The 23,624-nt window shown below is 42.2% G+C and overlaps 2 protein-coding genes across 17 annotated transcripts in view; one reads left to right on the forward strand and one right to left on the reverse strand.

Moving 5' to 3' along the window:
• The window catches only part of LOC115208550 (kinesin-like protein KIF16B), a 32,926-nt gene extending 16,279 nt beyond the window's left edge, over positions 1-16,647 (reverse strand). For 10 of the 16 annotated variants that reach the window (XM_029776688.1, XM_029776687.1, XM_029776693.1 and 7 more), the window contains exons 1-19: positions 16,282-16,647; positions 15,217-15,286; positions 14,603-14,716; positions 13,149-13,265; positions 10,494-10,591; positions 9,666-9,775; positions 7,854-7,996; positions 7,356-7,524; positions 6,846-6,977; positions 5,230-5,405; positions 4,742-4,807; positions 4,490-4,549; positions 4,189-4,308; positions 3,986-4,037; positions 3,707-3,844; positions 3,031-3,113; positions 2,571-2,659; positions 1,446-1,478; positions 1,069-1,122 (exon numbers count right to left, since the gene is read on the reverse strand). In XM_029776688.1, the coding sequence (XP_029632548.1) occupies positions 1,069-1,122; positions 1,446-1,478; positions 2,571-2,659; positions 3,031-3,113; positions 3,707-3,844; positions 3,986-4,037; positions 4,189-4,308; positions 4,490-4,549; positions 4,742-4,807; positions 5,230-5,405; positions 6,846-6,977; positions 7,356-7,524; positions 7,854-7,996; positions 9,666-9,775; positions 10,494-10,591; positions 13,149-13,265; positions 14,603-14,716; positions 15,217-15,286; positions 16,282-16,328 (1,871 nt within the window). In that variant the 5' untranslated portion in view covers positions 16,329-16,647. The remainder of the gene's footprint in view (positions 1-1,068; positions 1,123-1,445; positions 1,479-2,570; positions 2,660-3,030; positions 3,114-3,706; positions 3,845-3,985; positions 4,038-4,188; positions 4,309-4,489; positions 4,550-4,741; positions 4,808-5,229; positions 5,406-6,845; positions 6,978-7,355; positions 7,525-7,853; positions 7,997-9,665; positions 9,776-10,493; positions 10,592-13,148; positions 13,266-14,602; positions 14,717-15,216; positions 15,287-16,281) is intronic. The other 6 variants (XM_029776683.1, XM_029776682.1, XM_029776698.1 and 3 more) reach the window with 5 other exon arrangements.
• Positions 16,648-16,696: 49 nt separating this feature from the next.
• LOC115208569 (U2 small nuclear ribonucleoprotein B'') lies at positions 16,697-22,744 on the forward strand. Its single transcript, XM_029776731.1, has 7 exons — positions 16,697-16,792; positions 17,063-17,149; positions 17,329-17,501; positions 17,743-17,877; positions 20,611-20,649; positions 21,589-21,677; positions 22,212-22,744. The coding sequence occupies exons 2-7, from the start codon at positions 17,086-17,088 to the stop codon at positions 22,369-22,371; spliced, it is 660 nt and encodes a 219-aa protein (XP_029632591.1). The 5' UTR covers positions 16,697-16,792; positions 17,063-17,085; the 3' UTR covers positions 22,372-22,744.
• Positions 22,745-23,624: the final 880 nt, after the last annotated feature.

The raw sequence follows: 23,624 nt of genomic DNA on the forward strand, positions 1-23,624 counted from the left end.
AACAGATAAACATCAACTGTTCAGAGGAGACTGTGTGAATCAGGCCTTCATTGTTGAATTGCTCCACTACTAAAGGTCACCAATAATAAGAAGAGACTTGCTTGGGCCAAGAAACATGATCAATGGACATTAGACCAGTGGAAATCTGTCCTTGGAACCCAGAAGTCCAAATGACAGATTTTTGGTTCCAACCGCCGTGTCTTTGTGAGACACAAAGTAGGTGAACGCATGATCTCTGCATGTGTGGTTCCCACCGTGAAGCTTGGAGGAGGTGTGATGGTGTGTTGGTGCTTTGCTGGTGACATTGTCAGTGATTTATTTAGAATTCAAGGCACACTTAACCAGCATGGCTACCACAGCATTCTGCGGTGATACACAATCCCATCTGGTTTGCGCTTAGTGGAACTACCATTTGTTTTTCAACAGGACAATGACCCAACACACCTACAGGCTGTGTAAGAACTATTTGACCAAGGAGAGTGATGGAGTGCTGCATCAGATGACCTGGCCTCCACAATCACCTGACCTCAACCCAATTGAGATGGTTTGGGATGAGTTGGACCGCAGAGCGAAGGAAAAGCAGCCAACAAGTGCTCAGCATATATTGGAACTCCTTCAAGACTGTTAGAAAAGCATTCCAGGTGAAGCTGGTTGAGAGAATGCCAAGAGTGTGCAAAGCTGTCATCAAGGCAAAGGGTGGCTACTTTGAAGAATCTAAAATATATTTGTTTACTACATGATTCCATGTGTTACTTAGTTTTGATGTCTTCACTATTATTCTACAATGTAGACAATAGTAAAAATAAAGAAAAAAAAACTCTTGAATGAGTAGGTGTCCATACTTTTGACTGGTACTGTACATAGCAAACAAGACATTTTTTGTATGACTAGTATTGTACGACTAACAATAAGAGTCTCCAATAATCATGTGACGTCAGCATATTTGCTTTTAAAAAGCGCACACCGTTCCTACAATGTGGTGTATTGCAGGTGACTATTGAGTCAACATTGGACTTTTTGTACAGTCAAAATGTGAGCGTGCGCACGCGCGCGCACCTCCCCTCGCACCTTTTGTGTTCCAGCTTCTCCAGCTCTTCCCGTTGCTGCCTCTCAATTTCCAACCTAGGCAAGTACACCAATAGCATTTAGCTGGCTTAAAAACAATGACAGGGGAGACTGGACTCAAATACACACTAGAGTATTACTCAACGAGACGGCAAGATCACAGAAATGAAAGCTGCAATTGGCATGACTGAAGAGCTTCATACAAAACAGTGATTGAAGCAAGCGTGGCAACGTGCAAAATCATAACTAAAAACAAGTGTATGGTGGCTTATGTTCAAACAAACAGCAGTGGTGTCAGGACAAAGTGAAAAAGATGTGTCATGTTTCACTAGCATTGTTAAAACAAAGCAGTGAACATTGAACACTCTGGTCGGGTCTACCTGAGATAGATGGGCCCCTTTTCAGTGAAGAGACTGCCAAGGGAGGGTTCAGAGATACATTAGTTACTGTACTTTTAAAATTAGACTCAATGAAGAGCAATAATTACACAAAGGAGTTAAAACAACACAGCCATAACCGTCACCAACGTTCACTAAATACTGGCTGTGTATTCATCAGAATATCCATGGTTGCTCTGGACCTACTAATTTCGTAGTTGTTTTTTGTCCATGTGTGCATACCTACCTAGTAGGTACCTAGTTGGTTGTTCTAGGTTTAAAAAAAAAATCCAGTTTAGGTCTAAATTAGGAGTAAGAACTATGGCATTACTTGTTGTATTGTACAAAACTGAAAAGAAGACTACGTGCTTCCTCCACAAGGGGTGCTGTAAAACAACAAAACTAATGCATTCTCTAGCAGTTCTGTACAAGCAAAATGAATCGCTGGCACAACAGATTTTTGGAGAGTTTGTAATAGAATCAATGAAGGCCATAGAGTTTGTGCGATGTGGCATTTGTGACGAGCAGCATTATCAGCTCACATGATTTAGGCTTGAGTCACAGCAGTTGCAATGTTACAGACCTCCTCCAATCCAAAGTAAATATTTCCCCCATTTCCATTTTGAGCTACACCTGTGCCAACTGCCTAGATCATCATAAAAACGACCACAACACTGATGTCTTTGACTGGGTACTGTAACATTGTATTTCAGCAAAGTAACTGACACATTTGCATTTCTTTTTTTTACAATCAATCCACTGCTTCAGTCAGTGGTCACGCGGGTGAGCAGCAGCGGACATAAGCGAATGTAGGAAAAGGAGCGCTTACAAACTCCTGAGAAGGCAGAGGGAACTGAGCAGAGGGAGTTGGGGTGAATCATTCATGCGCTGGAGCATACATTTAACTAATCCCAAACCAGCCCCTACTGCCTACGCTCCACGCACTCCTGGTGATCTGAGAGGAATAGATTAGCATAAGGAATATGGGAATAGCTTCACCTTGCCCTCTTGAGTTTTCTCCGTATTGCCTACAGCTATCCAATCCTCTCAGATCTCCACAAGTGCATAGACAGTAGGGGCTAGAGGCCGATTTGGGATTAGGTGATACATACACCCACGTACACTCACCCTGGGTTGTAGAGCATTACCGTGGAGAGGTTCTCACATGATTTGTTGAGATCGGTCATAGACAGACTAAAGGAGGAGAGCAGTCCACTCTGGGAAAAATGTCCAACACACAACAAAAGTTCAACAACATGACCATTGACCTCATGATGACTCATTGGTCAAGTCGCCTGCATCCCAAAAGGCTTATAGTAAACGTGCCCTTCCACTAGATGGTTATTTCAAATCAACGTTTATTGGTCGCATACACAGATTTGCAGACGTTATCGCAGGTGCAGCAAAATGCTTGGCTACATGAGTAATAAGCTATACGAGTCATGACTTACTTGATTTAAACCCTTGGGGAGCATAGATCCTCCACATATAATAATAATAATAATAATAACAACAACAACAACAGAATAGTACTGCAACTAATAAGCTTCTTTAAAAGGCCTTTGAGTTAAAGAGCCTTCGGTGTTACCTTCCTCTTTTCCCTTAGTTTCGCTGCCTCTTTAGGGTGGTTGAAACGGAACATGTTGGTTCTCCCCAGTAGGATAACAGCACCTATCAAACACAATAGAACAATAAACATTGAATAAAAGGTAATAAAGAATACTACTTCTAAAATGTCTAAAGATTAGGAAATGTGGGATTGGGCATTCACAGAACAATCATTGTGTTGGCTGCCGGGAACACACTTGTCGTACACGTCGATCCAGAGCATCCCAAACATGCTCAATGGGTGACATGTCTGGTGAGTATGCAGGCCATGGAAGAACTGGGTCATTTTCAGCTTCCAGGAATTGTGTACAGATCCTTGCGACATGGGGCTGTGCATTATCATGCTGAAACATGTGATGGCGGCAGATGAATGGCACGACAATGGGCCTCAGGATCGCATCACGGTATCTCTGTACATTAAAATTGCCATCAATAAAATGCAATTGTGTTTGTTGTCCATACCATAACCCCACCATGGGGCACTCTGTTCACAACGTTGACATCAGCAAACCGCTCGCCCACACGAGACCATACACGTGGTCTGGGGTTATGAGGCCGGTTAGACGTACTGCCAAATTCTCTAAAATAACATTGGAGTAGCATCTACAGATGGAAAATCCAGACAATCCAAATAATGTGCGACCAAAAGCGCATACCTTGGTTTAGTGGGGAGGCTTCTGTCACTTGCACTCCATTCACAGAGCACTGGGCCCCATTGAGTGGAACCAGGGTGACGGTGCCAGTCTGGTTCGCAAACATGCAGTGTTGACTCTCCAGGTCCAGCCCATGGAGAACTACAGAGAAGAGAAAGAATGAGAGGGAAAGACAGTGTGTACGCACACGCACGCATATATATTACCATTATGAATTGTTTCTTTGTCCTGATTTGTAGCAAAGTATGACAGCGGATAGAGTATGTAACAGAGGCCACTCACCAATGTCCTGAACAGTCGACGCATCGTCTCGACCAACATATGTCCTGCCCTCCTGGGACAAAAATGAAAGCGATACAGCATGTCAAGTCCATGTAACGTCTATTTAAGTTTAATAGGAGGACATATTAACTTGTGAATCAATCTGAGAGAAAAAAACAAATTTGTAAAAATAACAAAAAATAATCAAATCAACTGTGGCTGACCTTTAGATGGTAGAGGATGATGCCAGTACTTAGGAGGTCGTCGTCGATACCAATTAGATGAGGCAACTCCGAATCAAGGACAACACCGATTCCCTCTTTCCTCAGGGCAAGGGTTTCTTCCTGTAAAGACGAGATCAATGGAAGACAGATATTGTCAATCATTAGGAATTAATTGAGGCTGCTGACTTATAAGTCAATTAAATTTCACTGCTGACTATAATAAAAAAAAAAAGTATATAACCAGAGTGCTTCTGTGAGCTAAATTGAATTAGACATTTTATACAAATATATACCCACTCACCTTGAGAATGTTCTGAGTTTCATTCCACTTGTTAGTCCACTCCTTGGTTAACGCCAACACCTATGACAGAAATAGCACCAAAAAATGTATTGAATGTCAAAGATGAGATCACGTCACTAACTTGCTGAAAATGGTTGACCTGTTCGTTTACGGATTTGAAGAATAGAACACCGCACTTGCAAAGTGTCGATAGCTTATTTTGGGTAATCATGTTTATTTTTACTCTAAAAGGAACAATCCACATGGCCTTACTCTGGCTTCATTCTGGTGTAGTTTCTCCTCCATGCTCAGAGCAGTGGGTGAATCCAGAAGTGCAATCTGAGAAGGATGAAAACCAACCAACAATCAATCAATACATTATTGAATCACACCTCAATACTCCCTAAGTCAGTGCGATCTAGTTAGATTAGATGGGACATTTAAAACACAACAAGGTCATAGGCCAGTAGCTGGAAAGGTGGACATGTTACATTTCAATAAAACATTATGTACTAGTTATGCATTATAAAAATGTGCCCATAAATTAACAAAATAAAATGTTTGCTATACCCATTTGTATACAATAACAGTTTTTTACATAATTTGTAAGGCAGTGTATTGGTAGAGCTGTTTTGTTTATGAAATAAATACACTTGAAGGGCCAGAGAAAATGTTGTAGTGGACAGGATAGTTGAGTTCCAATGCCCTAAACAATCAACACACACACAAAACAATTCAGATCAGTGTGACAAATCCCCTACCTGGTTTCCCTGGACCAAAAGGGCCTTCAGCCGGGCGATTTCAGCCCTGAGCTCTCGGATGAGCTTGACGTTGCAGACCTCGTTGATCGTGGGCTTGTTGATGATGTTCTTGGCACGGTTGGCGTAGCGCAGAGTGCTCAGCGTCTCGCCGTAGTTGACGTCAGCAGGTGAAATGGCTGCAGCAAACGAGAGCAAAACATCTTTGAAACCTTTGTCGTACTACAAAACACTTTTACATTTGCCGTGTTCTAATGCTGTATCTTTGACTGCAAACATACCACAGATATTTAGCTTGTGGCCACTCACCACACTTAAGCGTATTATACATAAAAGGTCAGCCTTAACAAGTGTTTAGAAAGCTATGTTCTCAAATTCTAGCACCAAGTACACTGGACTAGGAGCCCAGAAATGTCTGCAAAGCACATTCATGCTTCCTGCTGTGGTAAAATTGTAAAATAAATAAAAATAATAATAATAATAATAATAATAGGGGTCCCTATTGTTTTATGGCAAAGACTGCAGATCTCTAGGTAACCTCCCCATCCCGCCCCCTCGGATCCCTTTTCCCCTGAGCTGAAGAGCCTAATTACATTCTGCGCATGATAGGACTGCCAGAGTTAAATCAGTTACCTCAAATTAACTTTGTGTAATTTTTGTGTGTTGAAAATACACTGAAAACATCCAAAATACATAATCTATACAGCTAAAATGTACAACGCCATGTAAAAACTTGTTGAATGTAGCTAGGTTTCCATCCAATTGGCAACAGATTTTAATGAGAATATTCTAAAATCCTCAAACAAAATATGCAAATTTTTACACCAGGGGTATGTTTCCACCAAACAAACATGTTGCAGATAAAAGACAGTGCGTGCTGACGTAGTGCACACAAAATTCACTTTTTCGCCTAAGTTTTCATGCACCGAATAAAAATCTAAAAGTTCAATATGTTTCCATTGCATTTTCAACTCACGGATAGTTTTGTCACAAAAACGGTGGCGTTATATATCAAAATGTGCACATTTTTGAGCAGATGGTGTTAAACTATAGGATAGTCTTCCTGTGTTTAGTTTAAATCAAAGCACATATTTTGCCTAGTGGAACATGCTGTTGAGTTTTGGCCACATGAGAAAAAAATATATATTTTGCACAATCATGCTAAAATCTCATAAGAAAGTTTTTTTTTTGTCTTAAAGTAAAGTTATACTATCCTATTAGATGATATCTTGCAGACATTGATTAAGCTTTGATCCAACTTTATTAAACGAGCACCATTCGTTTAATAAATAGCCTGTTCTCTATGAGTAAAGCAGAGACTGTGCTTAAAGTAGAGAATCCCGCACATGTGCAGAAGCTTCGGGACCTTTAGCTGTCGGGAAGAAGGGTCCAGAAAAGTCGGATCCGCAGCGACGCCGTTGTTTTATCCCAGTAAGAAGCATGGCTGGCTCAGGATCTGATCTATAGATATATTTTCATGAGAATCCAGGGTTCCCCTTATATACTGAAGTGGATAGGTAAAAACCAGGGTTCCGAGTCCGGTGGATTTGGGGCTTTTCAAGGGGAGGATTGGAAACATTTGATTAAATGCAAGACATTTCGCATTATTAACGACTCACTAGCGATCATGATGGTCTTGGAGTTGCCTCCCAGGCTGTCTTTGAGGAGCCACGTTAGCACAGAGTCTCTGTAAGGCACAAACACCTGCTTCTTCTTCAAGTTGGTGTTCACTCCGTCGTCGCTCAGGTCCGCTGGACCAAGACAGGGAAAAGATTTCAGATCAATCAATAAGAAAATGAATTGGCACTTCAGGCAGGCTAGAGCAAACACTCAAAGTATTTGATAGATTTCAAGTTGTATTTGAATCCAGGTCTGATCAATGGATAAATCAACAGAGAGAAGAAAACTCACAACTCTGCATATTCAGTAGAAGTAAGACATTGGAACACTGCTGTGGTTCAAATATTGTAAGGAGAAAACATTATTGTGGCCTGCGTATTCAAGCTAAAAGACATTGCCAGATAAGGGTTTTTATTCCATACCAAAAAAATATTATTATGCGACTTTAATGAATATGTGCTCATGTCTGCTGTCTCATTGATATTACAGTTGGTATAACAGTTACCCACCTAGAGCGGAGATGACGTTGCCCAGGGTGACCAGTGACTTGTTGATGTTGCTGCCCTCCTTGAGCCGGACTCCCGTGGCACCGGTGGCGTCCGCTCTCTCGCTGCCCGCCAAGTCCACCAGGTGGATTTGACTGATCGTCTCGCAGGGCATCTCCATGTCAAACTTAGCCTGGAGAGGAAGGAGAAAACGGGTAAAAAACCCCGAAGTCTGATGAAGACCTTTGAGTCGAAACGTTGCACTTAAACTGTGGGTGCATTCTACAGTGTATGCATCTATTTGTTCTAGAATGGTTAAGTGCCTCACACAGATGCTATTAGTGGCAACCCCTTTAATGGCATTGATTGGCTAGAAGTCCACTCACTTGGTAACTGAATCAGTCCCTAACTAACAAACAAGGACAACTACACTGCGGCCCTTGTGCACTGGAGTTGAGCATTCCTGGAGTAGCGGTAGCTAGCCTAGCGGTAGCTGTAGCATTAGCTCGCCTAGAGGCCCACCTGGGTGAAGTTGATGGTGAAGATGGCGTGCGAGCGGCTGCTGGTGTCGTTCATGCCCGTGGCGGCCGTGGTGCGGTTGATGTTGCCCGCCTCCATCAGCACCTCCACGTCGTGATAGTTCTGCACCAAGTGCTTGGACAGGTCTGGGGTCAGATTGGATTAACACATGCGTTCATAATACGGAGAGACAGACATCCACTGTTTTAATTAGAGGTTGACCGATTTCCAAGTTTTCATAACAATCGGTAATCGGCATTTTTGGACACTGATTACATTGCATTCCACGAGGAAACTGCGTGGTAGGCTGACTACCTGTTACGCGAGTGCAGCAAGGAGCCAAGGTAAGTTGCAAGCTAGCATTAAACTTATAAAAAACAATCCATCTTCACATAATCACTAGTTAACTACACATGGTTGATGATATTACTAGGTTAACTAGCTTGTCCTGCATTGCATATAATCAATGCGGTGCCTGTTAATTTATCATCAAATCACAGCCTACTTTGCCAAACGAGTGATGATTTAACAAAAGCGCATTCACGAAAAAAGCACAATCGTTGCACGAATGTACCTAAGCATAAACATCAATGCCTTTCTTAAAATTAATACACAGAAGTATCTTTTTTAAACCTGCATATTTAGTTAAAAGAAATTAATGTTAGCAGGCAACATTAACTAGGAAAATTGTGTCACTTCTCTTGCGTTGATTGCACGCAGAGTCAGGGTATTATGCATCAGCTTGGGCCGTCTGGCTCATTGCGAACTAATTTGCCTAAATTTTACATAATTATGACATAACATTGAAGGTTGTGCAATGTAACAGCAATATTTCGACTTAGTGTTGCCACCCGTTTGATAAAATATGGAATGGTTACGTATTTCACTGAAAGAATAAACGTTTTGTTTTCGAAATGATATTTTCCGGATTTGACCACATTAATTTCTGTGTTTGTTATAATTAAGACTATGATTTGATAGAGCATTCTGACTAAGCGGTGGTAGGCAGCAGCAGGCTCGTAAGCTTACATTCAAACTTTACTGCGTTTGCCAGCAGCTCTTAGCAATACTTGAAGCACAGCATTGTTTATGACTTCAAGCCTATCAACTCCTGAGATTAGGCTGGCAATACTAAAGTGCCTAATAGAACATCCAATAGTCAAAGGTATATGAAATACAAATGGTATTGAGAGAAATAGTCGACGTGTCATAATTCCTATAATAACTACAACCTAAAACTTCTTAAGTGGGAATATTGAAGAACTGGGAATTTTTAACCACCAGATTTCATATGTTCTGAGCAAGGAACTTAAGCGTTAGCTTTTTTTACATGGCACATATTGCACTTTTACTTTCTCCAACACTGTGTTTTTGCATTATTTAAACCAAATTGAGCATGTTTCATTATTTAAGTTCAAATTTTTAAAAAAGTGTTAATTCAGTATTGTTGTAATTGTTATCATTTTTACAAAATAATAAAAAAATAAATAAAATTGGCCAATTAATCTGCTTTTTTTGGTCCTCCAATAAATCTGTATCAGCGTTGAAAAATCATAAATCGGTCGACCTCTAGTTTTAATGAATTTGGGAGCCATCGTTCTGGTTGAGACAGGTCTGGGGTCAGACTGGATTAACACAGGGAGTTCATATACAGAGATATCCACTGTTATAATGAGCTTGGGAGCCATCAGTTGGCCTTACAGACAGGTGTGGGATCAGTCTTAGAATGAATAGAGAAAATACAATATGGAATACCAAATTAGGTCCCTTATGTTCGTAATGGTTTATGATCCAAAAAGAATAATGTTGTCTTACCTTCCACGTAGGGTCCATCTTTTGGGTGCTCCCTCACCCTCAGGTTGTAGGTTTGGGTAGACTTCCTCCTGAGCAGGTCCCTGACACGTTCATTGTAGATCTCCAGGTAGCTGATGACATTGAGAGGATAAAAAGGTCCTTCAGAGGTCAAGTTTAGCCTGATGACATCTACCAATTATTATTATGGGACGCTTTTTGTCATCTCTTGGATGAGGTACGAATTGCTGAAACGTCTATTGATCATGCTCAGTTGGTAGAGCATGGTGTTTGCAACGCCAGGGTTGTGGGTTCGATTCCCACAGGGAGCCAGTACGGAGAAAAAATAAAAATGTATGAAATGTATGCATTCACTACTGTAAGTCGCTCTGGATAAGAGCGTCTGCTAAATGACTAAAATGTAAAAAAAAATGTACATTTAAAAAAAAAAAAGTGTTCATTGAGCCACCATTGAAAAGGAAAGATTCACCCATTTTGAATGTTAAATCGTTTTTGTGCATCTCTGAGCGATGTTCTATCGATTCCTGCGGTCATTTAAGGTTTTCATGTGTATTGGACCGATTGCCGTTCAAACAGGAAGAAACACAGCCAGTGTATGACGAGTTTCGCATCATATGATGCAAAACGCATCACACCAGCTGTGACAACGTGTTTTGAAAGTGATATAATCTTGAAAACTTAATTGCTGACATGCTCAACATTTTGGGACAGTATCAACAGTAGACTAATGCGACAAATCCCAAAATATTGTTTGAGTGGATTATTCCTTTAAGCTTCTTAATTAATTATTCCAAAAATTCCAGGGAATGACAATGGACACAGTTTTCTTACCTGACCTCGGTGCGGAAGGAGGCCTCATCCCAATGAGTCATCCCAGCAATCCGGCTGAACAGACCCTCACATATCCGTGGAATGAGACCAGCATCTCCCTGATGAAAAATAAATCCATAGAGCAAACACATAATCAAACGCAGACGTTAAGTTCACGATAAGTCTGACAACGATTGACCCCTGTTCAGTGGCCGACTGGACTGAGGAAACCTGTTGATATGTTACAGAACAGTTCTTAAAAATAATCCATTACAGGAAGACTCTAAATATGTCACGTTTGGCTTTAGTCTTTCTCCAAAACAAGAGTCCACAGAGAAAAGTGACACTATGAACTTTGTACTTTCCCCTAATCACTTTTCCCTAGACTTGGGAAAGCAAAACTGGACTGTCGGAGCCCTCGTTCGTTACTGTGATATTTGCTTAGGGTCTCCACGATTGATTGAAGTCCCAATAGTCTGATAACAAAAAACAGCCTTGTTGAGTAAACGATTGTTGTTGAAAGTTCCAGAAATGAACAAAGTAGACCTGATTCCTTATCTCCATGTCATGCATGATCGTTGTACATTGTGCAGTACCAGTCAAAAGTTTGGACACACCTACTCATTCAAGGGATTTTCTTTATTTTTCCTATTTTCTACATGTTTTCCAACAGTCTTGAAGGAGTTCCCACATATGCTGAGCACTTGTTGACTGCTTTTCCTTCACTTTGCGGTCCAACTCATCCCAAACCATCTCAATTGGGTTGAAGTCGGGTGATTGTGGAGGCCAGGTCATCTGATTCACCACTCTCCCTCTTGGTCAAATAGCCCTTACACAGCCTGGAGGTGTGCTTTGAGTCATAATCCTGTTGAAAAACAAATGATAGTGGGACTAAGTGCAAACCAGATAGGATGGCGCATCGCTGCAGAATGTTGTGGTAGCCATGCTGGTTAAGTGTGTCTTGAATTCTAAATAAATCACTGACAGTGTCACCAGCAAAGCACCACCACACCACCTCCTCCTCCTCCTCCATGCTTCACGGTGGGAAATACACATGTGGAGATCATCAGTTCACCTACTCTGCGTCTCACAAAGACACAGCGGTTGGAACCAAAACTCTCAAATTTGGACTTATCAGACCAAAGGACAGATTTCCACCAGTCTAATGTCCATTGCTCGTGTTTCTTGGCCAAAGCAAGTCTCTTCTTATCGGTGTCCTTTAGTGGTGGTTTCTTCCCAGCAATTCGACCATGAAGGCCTGATTCACGCAGTGTCCTCTGAACAGTTGATGTTGAGATGTGTCTGTTACTTGAACTCTGAAGCATTTATTTGGGCTGCAATCTGAGGTGCAGTTAACTCTAATGAACTTATCCTCTGCAGCAGATCTGGGTATTCCTTTCCTGTGGCGGTCCACATGAGAGACAGTTTCATCATAGTTCTTGATGGATTTTATAACTGCATTTGAAGAAACCTTCAAAGTTCTTTAAATGTTTCATACGGACTGACCTTCGTGTCGTAAAGTAATGATGGACTGTCGGTTCTCTTTGCTCATTTGAGCTGTTCTTGCCATAATATGGACTTGGTGTTTTACCAAATAGGGCTCCTCTGTACATTTACATTACATTTAAGTCATTTAGCAGACGCTCTTATCCAGAGCGACTTAGAAATTGGTGCATTCACCTTATGATATCCAGTGGAACAACCACTTTACAATAGTGCATCTAAATCTTTTAAGGGGGGGGGGGGGGGGGGGGGGGGGGGTTAGAAGGATTACTTTATCCTATCCTAGGTATTCCTTAAAGAGGTGGGGTTTCAGGTGTCTCCGGAAGGTGGTGATTGACTCCGCTGTCCTGGCGTCGTGAGGGAGTTTGTTCCACCATTGGGGTGCCAGAGCAGCGAACAGTTTTGACTGGGCTGAGCGGGAACTGTACATCAGAGGTAGGGAGGCGAGCAGGCCAGAGGTGGATGAACGCAGTGCCCTTGTTTGGGTGTAGGGCCTGATCAGAGCCTGAAGGTACGGAGGTGCCGTTCCCCTCACAGCTCCGTAGGCAAGCACCATGGTCTTGTAGCGGATGCGAGCTTCAACTGGAAGCCTGTATACCACCCCTACCTTGTCACAACACAACTGATTGGCTCAAACTCATTAAGGAAAAGAATTCCACAAATTAACTTTTAAGAAGGTACACCTGTTAATTGAAATGTATTCCAAGTGACTACCTTATGAAGCTGGTTGAAAGAATGCCATGAGTGTGCAAAGCTGTCATCAAGGCAAAGGGTGGCTACTTTGAAGAATCTCAAATATATTTTGATTTGTTTAACACTTTTTTTTGGTTACTACATGATTCCATAGGTGTTATTTCATAGTTGATGTCGTCAGTATTATTCTACAATGTAGAAAATAGTAAAAATAAAGAAAACCCCTGGAATGAGTAGTGGTCCAAACTTTTGACTGGTACTGTATATTTAAACATTCCACAACGTTGTGCCCTGCTGAACACAGCCCAGTCTTTGATTTGGGAATCAAGGGCCTGTATTCATAAAGCGTCTCAGAGTAGGAGTGCTTTTTAGATAATTATGAATAAGATTATAAAGACAAGGGGGACCTGATCCTAGATCAGCACTCCTACTCCGATATGATTTATGAACACAGGACGAGAATGGGAATGTTCATCTCACTGGATTTCCCATCATGGTGTAGGACTTCCCCGAGCCGGTCTGGCCGTAGGCGAAGATGCAGGCGTTATAGCCTTGGAACGCAGCCTTGAGGACATCTGATCCCAGGTCTTTGAACACCTACAAAGGAAGAGGGCAAACATGGGCTTGTTCAAAAAGGGGAAATGTTCAGAGCTTTGGCAAATTGGAATGTAGCGGATATGATTCGCAATGACAGGGACTCATTTGTTCCAAACAGTACATTTAGATCTGAATGGTCCGTAAAGTTGCGACCTCCTGAACAGGCCCCAGATCTAACTGTCTAAAACAGATCTCACTGTAAACAGTCAGTGGAAGAAAGAAACTAGCCAATACAGCACAAACTCAAAAATACGGAATTTATGCATGCATAATTTTAACACATTTATAACAGTTAACTCATAGGCTGTGTTGCTGTTGATACTGCACTAACATGATGCCAGGGGTGAAAGTAAGCCGGTAAGGTCCAGGGGGTACGCTGTACCGGTTGAACATGAGCCTATCACAATAATTAAAACAAAGATTCCAAGAAAACTGTAGGCCACTACAATATTATTTATCATTACTGCATGTCGCCCACATGAGAAATTAGCAAATGGACTTGAAAACGTGTGGAATACGCTCCAAAATGCGATGCGGTTGGGCAATAACACATTTTGCAAAGACAGAAGAGTGGCTGTGACCGAGATGCACGTGGACAGTGGACGCATCAATTCAGGCTACAAGTGTAAGCCTGATCAAAAACAATCACTGAATGTCATTCATTACATGTCATGAATGTCATTCATGGTGTTTTGTTACAGATGTCTCTTTCCATTATTCTAATGGCGGGTGCACAGAGCACAGTGTGCATTCGGGAATCATTTTAGAGTGGCGGAACGTGTGCAGGTAACCAGGCTTACATGAGCGTTTTCATCCGATTGTTTGATAATCAGATGAAAACATAATGACTGGTTATGTTAATGCCACGTTAAAAAGAAATACATTCAAATGAAACAACAGGTCTTTACCATTAGGCCCACAGGGATCTTAACAGGGATTATATAAGTAAATCTGTTTAGCCCTCCAAAAGAAATGTGCGCATGTGAGAAGGTACTGTACCAGAAATGAAATCTACTTTGACCCCTGTATGATGAAATATTATGATAAAAAAAAAAAGTTGCACAACAGTAAGTCATATCTTATGTCTGAAGCTTGTGAGTCAACATGTGGACTAGACTAACAGAACATTAGCAAACTGTTTTGACTCAATAAACTTCCATCCCTAACAAAAATGTCCTACAAGTTTAAAAAATGTAATGACCCCTGAACAGAGGCAAATGTAAGCTGCTTTGACTATAATCTGATTTGGACAACAACAAAAACGTGAGAAAAAATACAAAAAAACAACAGAAAGTGTTAGTCCAGATCCCGTTTTCAGACCGAAATATGACATTTACCTTTTCTTGAGAGACAAAGGTGTTGCTTTTGCTGTCGGCGGAGTCATAGGAGAAGTCATAGGTGAAGGTCTTTTTTCTCTCCCTCATCGAATCGCCGGTAATGCCTTCTGGTATCTAATGAAATACAACAAAATAGGCTGAAATATACTGTAAACACAAAGCGGAGTGCAATTGTATTTATTTAACCTTTATTTAACTAGGCAAGTCAATTAAGAACAAATTCTTATTTACAATGACGGCCTACCCCGTCCGAACCCTAATCTGGACGACGCTCAGCCAATTGTGCGCCGCCCTTTGGGACTCCCAATCACAGCCGGTTGTGATACAGTCTGAAATCGAACCAGGGTCTGTAGTGACACCACTAGCACTGAGATGTAGTGCCTTAGACCGCTGCGACACTCAGGAGCCCCGGACACGAGGCATGTTCACTGATCATATGTTAAGACCAAATAATTAAATAATGTATTAAATTAACTGAGGAAATAGAACTAGTATTAAAAAATAATATTCAATAACACTTTAAGCTAAACATCTGCCAAACAGAAAGAAATACAGGCCTAGCTATGGGTTAATTGATTATTATTGTAGAAAGGCTGTTTAAAACTTAAAATTACCCTCAAGTTTGTAATGGTTGTCTTGTCCCCTTTTATTTCAATTATGTTTTTGGCAGTCAAATCCTTCTCCCTGTAAAAATAAAAACATAAAACAGGTTAATACTTCCAAATAATTAAGCTTTCCCTTTCTGAGCCAAACCATGATGCAACAGAGACAGTGAACCAATAAAGGAGCATCAGTAAGAAAATTATTACTTTCAGGTTATATCAAATTGCAGTACTTTGTGATTCACAAATTCGACCAACAAGAAAGGTACCCGTTACATTAGCAACAATAGACAACATAGTAAACAAATTTACTGTGACTAATTGATCTATAATGTTGGACATTGTTATCTTTGTAGAAGACTACATTCTCTCTAAGATGGGGCCGTCTGGGGTCTGGAAGAATGCCCCAACTGAATCCTCTCAGTTCTTATTTGCTTAATTGATCACTAGAAGTCTGGAGGAAATGTTTCTTGGTATGACTCTTCCTAGTCCCTCTGTGGAAGTATTCAGTTCAAGCTTTAATTATTAGTGGCCTTTCCAGTAAGACATACTGGAATGAAATAAAACCGTACTTTCTACTGCCGAACAGATTACCATCAACACGATGCCAACTTGACCAGGTTATACTCTGGGCTGATTGGTCAAAAAATGTGTGAAAGGTTACTTCCTTCAGAATCCTTCCTTGTTTTTCTACAGGTGCATAGTGCATCTTACTTATTTGGCATCTTATTGGTGGATTAGCAAGAGCAAGTGGTGGGCACCGTGTTCCTTTGGGTGTGGTTGGCATTTACATCCCAAATGCTGTATCCCTTTACATTTTGGAAGAGACAGTTGTGGCAACGTGAATGTTTGTTATGACACATATATTAAGCAGTGTTCCTGCAACATGGCCAGTCATATGATGCCAGACAAATTAGAGTGCATTAAACTGTTAGAAGTTCGAACTGGTTACAATATATCACAGTGAACCAGTGTCCAGCAGGGCGCCTCTCTTAAAATAAAACAACAACCATTAGTAACAATAATAGCGTCATTTGGCCGTTTTTGTTTGTTTAGCATGCGTTTTACTTTACTTACCGTCTGTTCATAGGCCTGAGCCGGACAGCTACCCGCACCGATGCCATTGCACATCCCCTTTCTGTCTGCTTCACCGGCTACTAGATCCAGTTGTCCTTGAAAGGCACAGCCCAATCGTGTTAAGAACAAATAAATGTGGCAAGCGCGTTTCAGTATCTTGAGTCTGTGTCCAGTTCCCTCTGTACCTCACGACCGGTTGCACAAGGTTACTTTGAAAAGAAGAGCGCTATCTACTTGTGCTCCCTCCTGAGACTTGAGCGTGCACTTTATATCAGCCTGCTATCACTGCCGTCACAGAAAAATAATCAAACTCAACTCACAAAGTGTCATCAGCTAGTAAATCACAAAGCTGATACGAGTACTCAGAGAGGACAAAATACATTCGTGGGGAAAATAGTTAGACTCCAGTACAGACGATGGCGGTAGAGAACTCTTGATTAACCGAAGAAGAACCAGGAACCAGCGCGCACACATTTACATCCTGTGTTTTCTGGAAAGTGTGTAGAGAGAGGTGAGCTCTAACAGTCAGTTTATCTGCAATCAGTTTTGTTTGCACACATAAATGTTGATCTGTTTAATCTGTACATGTGTCTGCTCAGTAGCACCAGCTATCAGTTCGAGGTGATGAAGCGTATTAGAAATGTTAACTAGCTAGCTAATGCTAGTTAGCGTGCCTCACCGTTTCATTTACTGTACTAGCTAGCCAGTAGTAGCTACAGCTAGCTAGCAAGCTAACCTACCCAGCTAATGTGGCGATGTTTTTGTTTTGTTGTTGTTCCAGGTGAAAGGGGACAGTTGTTAATCATGGATATTCGACCAAACCACACCATTTACATCAACAATGTAAATGATAAGATCAAGAAGGATGGTAAGAATCACAGTGCATCTTTGATCAAAGGTCATGTAGCTAGCTACATTATTCCCTCAGAGCTAGATAGCAATTTATCTTGTACTGGCGCTGTACTAAGTTTACATAGATGTATTTGTCTGTGTCGATGGTCTATAAGTAACAACAGTGAAGTAACATGTGTTGTTGTTGCCTTCTAGAACTGAAGCGGTCACTCTATGCCCTGTTCTCTCAGTTTGGGCAAGTCATGGACATTGTTGCCATGAAAACCATGAAGATGAGAGGGCAGGCGTTTGTGGTGTTCAAAGAGCTTGCATCAGCTACGAACGCACTGCGTCAACTTCAAGGATTTCCTTTCTACAATAAGCCCATGGTAAGTTATTACTTGGTAGTTGTGTATGTCATTTTCCACAAATGGCAGAACTACAGGGTGGTATTCATTGCCGTATATGAGCAAAACTTCGCGCCGTAGCAGCAAAACATTTTGCAATGAAAACGGGAGTTTCAGACACTTCCTCCGCTTTTCGGTCAGTTTTCTACCATTTGGTTTCTAGTGAATACGACCCAGGTCTGTGCTCGGCGTACATCTGATTGTACTTGTCTCTTGTTTTCAGCGCATTCAGTATGCTAAGACAGACTCTGAGGTGATCTCCAAAATCAGAGGCACATTTGGGGACAAGGACAAGAAGAAGGATAGGAAGAAGAAGGCTCAAGATCAAGTGGCCAATGTGGCCAAGAAACCAGCACTGGTGAGACAAGTATATCAAATTTTCAAATGTTATTAGTCACATGTGCCGAATACAACAGGTGTAGACCTTACAGTGAAATGCTTACTTACAAGCCCTTAACCAGCAATGCAGTTTTAAGAAAAATAAGTGTTATGTAAAAAATAGATAAGTGAAAAATAAAAGTAACAAATAAGTAAAGAGCAGCAGTAAAATAACAGTGGCAAGGCTATATACAGGGGGTACCGGTACAGAGTCAATGTGCGAGGGCACTGGTTAGTTGAGGTAATTGAGGTAATGTAGAGGTAAAATGACTATTCATAGATAATAAACAGAGAGTAGCAGCAGTGTAAAAGGGAGAGGGGGGCAATGCAAATAGTCCGGGTAGCCATTTGATTAGGTGTTCAAGAGTCTTATGGCTTGGGGGTAGAAGCTGTTAAGAAGCCTTTTGGACCTAGACTTGGCGTTCCGGTACCGCTTGCCGTGCGGTAGCAGAGAGAACAGTCTATGACTAGGGTGGCTGGAGTCTTTGACCATTTTTAGGGCCTTCCTCTGACCGCCTGGTATAGAGGTCCTGGATGGCAGCAAGTTTGGCCCCAGTGATGTACTGGGCCGTACCCACTACCCTCTGTAGTGCCCTGCTGTCGGAGGCCGAGCAGTTGCCATACCAGGCAGTGATGCAACCAGTCAGGATGCTCTCGATGGTGCAGCTGTAGAACCTTTTGAGGATCTGAGGACCCATGCCAAATCTTTTCAGTCTCCTGAGGGGGAATAGACTTTATCGTGCCCTCTTTACAACTGTCTTGGTGTGTTTGGACCATGATAGTTTGTTGATGTGGACACCAAGGAACTTGAAGCTCTCAACCTGCTTCACTACAGCCCCGTCAATGAGAGTGGGGGTGTGCTCGTCCTCCCTTTCCTGTAGTCCACAATCATCTACTTTGTCTTGATCACGTTGAAGTAGAGGTTATTATCCTGGCACCACACGGCCTGGTCTCTAACCTCCTCCCTATAGGCTGTCTCATCGTTGTCGGTGATCAGGCCTACCACTGTTGTCACTGTTGGAGTCGTGCCTGGCCATGCACGCATGGGTGAACAGGGAGTACAGGAGGGGACTGAGCACGCACCCCTGGGGGGGCCCCCAGTGTTGAGGATCAGTGTGGCGGATGTGTTGTTACCGACCCTTACCACCCGGGGGCGGCCCGTCATGAAGTCCAGGATCCAGTTGCAGAGGGAGGTGTTTAGTTCCAGGGTCCTTAGCTTAGTAATGAGCTTTTGAGGGCACTGTGGTGTTGAACGCTGAGCTGTAGTCAATGAATAGCATTCTCACGTAAGCGTTCCTTTTGTCCTGGTGGGAAATGGCAGTGTGGAGTGCAATAGAGATTGCATCATGTGGATCTGCTAGGGTGGTATGCAAATTGGAGTGGTTCTAGGGTTTCTGGGATAATGGTGTTGATGTGAGCCATAACCAGCCTTTCAAAGCACTTCATGGTTACAGACGTGAGTGCTACGGTTCGATAGTCATTTAGTGTTCTTGGGCACAGGGACTATGGTGGTCTGCTTGAAACATGCTGGTATTACAAACTCAGTCAGGGACAGGTTAAATGTCAGTGAAAACACTTGCCAGTTGGTCAGCGCATGCTCAGAGTACACATCCTGGTAATCCATCTGGCCCTACGGCCTTGTGAATGTTGACCTGTTTAAAGGTCTTACTCACATCGGCTATGGAGAGCGTGATCACACAGTTGTCCGGAACAGCTGATGCTCTCATGCATGTTTCAGTGTTGCTTGCCTCGAAGCGAGCATAGAAGTAATTTAGCTCGTCTGGTAGGCTCGTATCACTGGGCACCTCTCGGCTGTGCTTCCCTTTGTAGTCTGTAATAGTTTGCAAGCCCTGCCCCATCCGACGAGCGTCAGAGCTGGTGTAGTATGATCCAATCTTAGTCCTGTGTTGACGCTTTGCCTATTTGATGGTTCGTCGGAGGGCATAGTGGGATTTCTTATAAGCTTCCGGGTTAGAGTCCCGCTCCTTGAAAGCGGCAGCTCTAGTCTTTATCTCAGTGCGGCTCTTGCCTGTAATCCATGGCTTTTTGTTGGGGTATACGCTACAGTCACTGTGGGGATGACGTCATCAATGCACTTATTGATGAAACCAGTGACTGGTGTGGTGTACTCCTCAATACCATAGGAAGAATCCCAGAACATATTCCAGTCTGTGCTAGCAAAACAGTCCTGTAGCTTAGCATCTGCTTCATCTGACCACTTTATTATTGACGGAGTCACTGGGTCTTCTTGTATGAGTTTTTGCTTGGAAGCAGGAATCAGGATAGAATTATGGTCAAATTTGCCAAATGGAGGGCGAGGGAGAGCTTTGTACGCATCTCTGCGTGTGGAGTAAAGGTGGTCTAGTTTGTTGTTTCTTCCCTTGGTTGCACATTTAACATGCTGGTAGAAATCAGTTAAAATGGATTTTAGTTTCCCTGCATTAAAGTCCCAGGGCCACTAGAAGTGCCGCCTCTGGATGAGCGTTTTCCTGTTTGCTTGTAGCCGTATACAGCTCATTGGGTGCGGTCTTAGTGCCAGCATCGACACACAGGCTATATGAATGCTTCCCCGATGGCATCCAATTCCCTATACTATATATTATAGTCAATCTTTTTTACCAGAGCCTATATGCCATCCTGTACGCTTTTGAATGTAGTCAGTCATTTTACTCCAACGTGATTTTCATAACTTGGTGATCTTTTATCTTAACAGGGATCAGCCAGCACAAACAGCGCTCCAACAACCATGCAGGTAAGCCTTTCTAGCCCTATAAAGTATAATAACCTAGAATGTTAAGTGAACTTGTTCTTTTCCCTTTTGCTCAGTAAACTCCGCCTCACATGCGTTGCGAGTGTACCTACGACTACATCAAGTCGGTATCAGTCAATATTTGTACCTTTGTACCTGTGTTCTTTTCTTTAGGTGCTTGCACCTGTAGTTTATGATAAAAAAAACAGCATTTTATGTAACGTCTGTCAAAGTGCTCTGTGTAATCCACTGTTTTCCAATAGAAAATGAAGTTGGTGACTTCAAACATGCACTACCACGCGTTGCTTCTAGAAATGATTTGATGCTAACAGTGTACCTGTGCTTGTCCTGATTGTTATAGAGTTGTCAGTGGGAGTTGGAATCCATAGTTTTTGATAAGATATTGCATTCTTTGCATCTCCTGCCCCCCCCCCCCCCCCCACATCACTGTGCAGTGATGTGGCTGCTCCTTCTCCGTTAACAAACAGCTCCCTTGGCGGAGGTCGCGTAAAATAACGCTGTTTTCCAAAAAAACGACGGATTGCAGCATCCAAAGAATAGAACATAGTTACACAGGAGAAACATGGGTACAAGGTACGCATTTAAAGTATCGACTGATACCGACTGTAAAAGAGGGTACACTCCGCCGACACTCATCGCAACTCAACTCCATTGAGATGTATAATGGGGTTGTGTTTACTCAGCAAATCACTTGGGATGATGGACTCTCTCTTTAATAAGCGCAATGTTGCAATGCCTTGTATTCTTGCAAAAATCACTACTCTCACTACTTTAGGAACATTTTACTGTTTGACGCGCCCTGTTTGGATAAACGGTTGGAGTGCTACAGATAGTCTGGTCTGCTTATTGACTAAGCTGTAAAAAATGTTTTATATGAAGGTTTTATGTGACAATTAGACTGATTTTCTTTTGTCTTTTTAGGTTCCAGACAATCCACCCAACTACATTTTATTCCTTAATAACCTGCCAGAGGAAACGAATGAAATGATGCTCTCCATGCTGTTCAATCAGTGAGTATTGAATGATCTTGTTGTCAAATGAGTAAACTAGCCTAGATGCCTGATTTTGCATTCATTCAACTTTGGCAGCAATTGTTATTGAGTCTGGCTCATGAACCTGTGAAATATACAGTAGTAGCTTTATATCAGGGTTTCTTAAACTATGGGTCGGAGCCCTGGGCGTGTGAGAGAGGTGGGTTGTGAGGTATAATGGAGGACGATTTGGGTCACACGAGGACAGCAAATTTCTCAATTGGGTCTCGAGCTGAAAACATTTAGGAACCTCTGCTTTATATTTTTCACACTTCACCATTGCCAGGTGGTGAAGCCTTTTGATATATTATATTTTGCAGCATGGCAACTGGGGCTCTGTTCAAGACGGTCCGAAACTATAGAACTTTCAGATAGAAATGTGTTGTGTAGAACAACCGTTTGTCTGCCATGTAGAAAAGGGAGATCACGTCAGCTCTATTCATGACATTTCTGTTTTCTGAACATTTCCTTTCTCTCAACACACCCATGATTTCATTTTTTTCCCCCTCGTAGATTCCCTGGTTTCAAAGAGGTGCGACTCGTCCCTGGCAAACACGACATCTCCTTTGTAGAGTTTGAGAGCGAGGGCCAGGCAGGAGTGGCCAAAGATGCACTGCAGGGCTTCCGGATTACGGCCCAATGCGCCATGAAGATCACTTATGCCAAGAAGTAGTTCCCACGATGACGTCACTGGACAGGGGACACATATTGGACTCCGGGTTAGAGATTGGTTGGACCCCCTGAATTTTTTTTCTCCCCCCTTCGTTTTTATGCATCGACTGTGGAATCTCCCAGGAGTTTTCCTATTTTTTTTGACTGATTTCTGTGCAGTCACTGTGAGGTGGAGTGTGAAGAGAATCCTCTAAACATCGTCTCTATTTTATATGGCACAGTAATAAAGGACTTTTGTGTAACTGTGGTGCCTCAGATGCTTCCTCTGACATGTTCCAAATTTATAGCCCTAAAGACCTCAAAAGGACAGTTGGTGATTGTAGATTCAAGCCCAATAACATGTAAAAATGTAGTGTCATGACATCCTTACTCTCTGAAAACATGAATGTGAAATAGTTTTCTTTGCAAATTCACATTGGGGATGCTAATCATTGGTCCAGTGATCAAGTGGGCAAATTGTTATAGTTCCCATCCCAGTCACGTAAAAACGATGGTCAGATTTCCCAAATGGAGGGCGAGGGAGAGCTTTGTACGCGTCTCTGTGTATGGAGTAAAGGTGGTCAAATTTTTCCCCCCTCTGGTTGCACATTTAACATGCTGGTAGAAATGAGGTAGAACGGATTTAAGTTTCCCTGCATTAAAGTCCCAGGGCCACTAGGAGCGCTGCCTCTGGATGGGCGTTTTCCTGCTTTCTTATGGCCATATATAGCTCATTGAATGCAGTCTTAGTGCCAGCATAGGCTATATGACTTATGGTCAGATTGACCTGAATACAGTTATTACAGCTCAATTTAAACTTGCCAGTTCTGCTGTTGGGTTTAGCATCTGGACTCTCCTGCAGTCATTAGCCCAAAACAATACTTAAAAGTGGCTGGATTGACTTCCTAACTTTGAATTGGAGGTTAAGACAAAGCTCTTGGATCAGCATTCCCAACAATAGTAAATTCGCTACCATTCATTCAGACTGTTCAATCTATTCGGATCTAGCACTGTCTGCCTGCCTTCGTAATACTTCAGCATCTCAACTGACAGACATCAATAATAGTGTCAACGAATATGTAGTCAGAACACAACGTATTGATCAGATGTCTGATGAAAGCTTGTGCATTCAATGGGTTCAGCAATTTCCCAAATTAACAATTATACCTTTGTCATCAAGTTGTATATGTTCCCTGGAGCAATGGAGAGAGAGAGAGAGAGAGAGAGAAGGGTAAAATGAGAAACAGATTTATCTCCCAAAGATTTATAAAATGT

The sequence above is a fragment of the Salmo trutta genome, chromosome 14 (genome assembly GCF_901001165.1).
Source record: "Salmo trutta chromosome 14, fSalTru1.1, whole genome shotgun sequence".
Lineage (NCBI taxonomy): Eukaryota > Metazoa > Chordata > Actinopteri > Salmoniformes > Salmonidae > Salmo > Salmo trutta.

Bases quoted from the DNA above. Each gene is read 5' to 3' on its own strand.
- LOC115208569 (XM_029776731.1), top strand. From the start codon at position 17,086: ATGGATATTCGACCAAACCACACCATTTACATCAACAATGTAAATGAT. The intron at 17,878-20,610 runs GTGAGACAAGTA...TTATCTTAACAG, and splicing joins TGGCCAAGAAACCAGCACTG to GGATCAGCCAGCACAAACAG. The intron at 21,678-22,211 runs GTGAGTATTGAA...TCCCCCTCGTAG, and splicing joins CTCTCCATGCTGTTCAATCA to ATTCCCTGGTTTCAAAGAGG.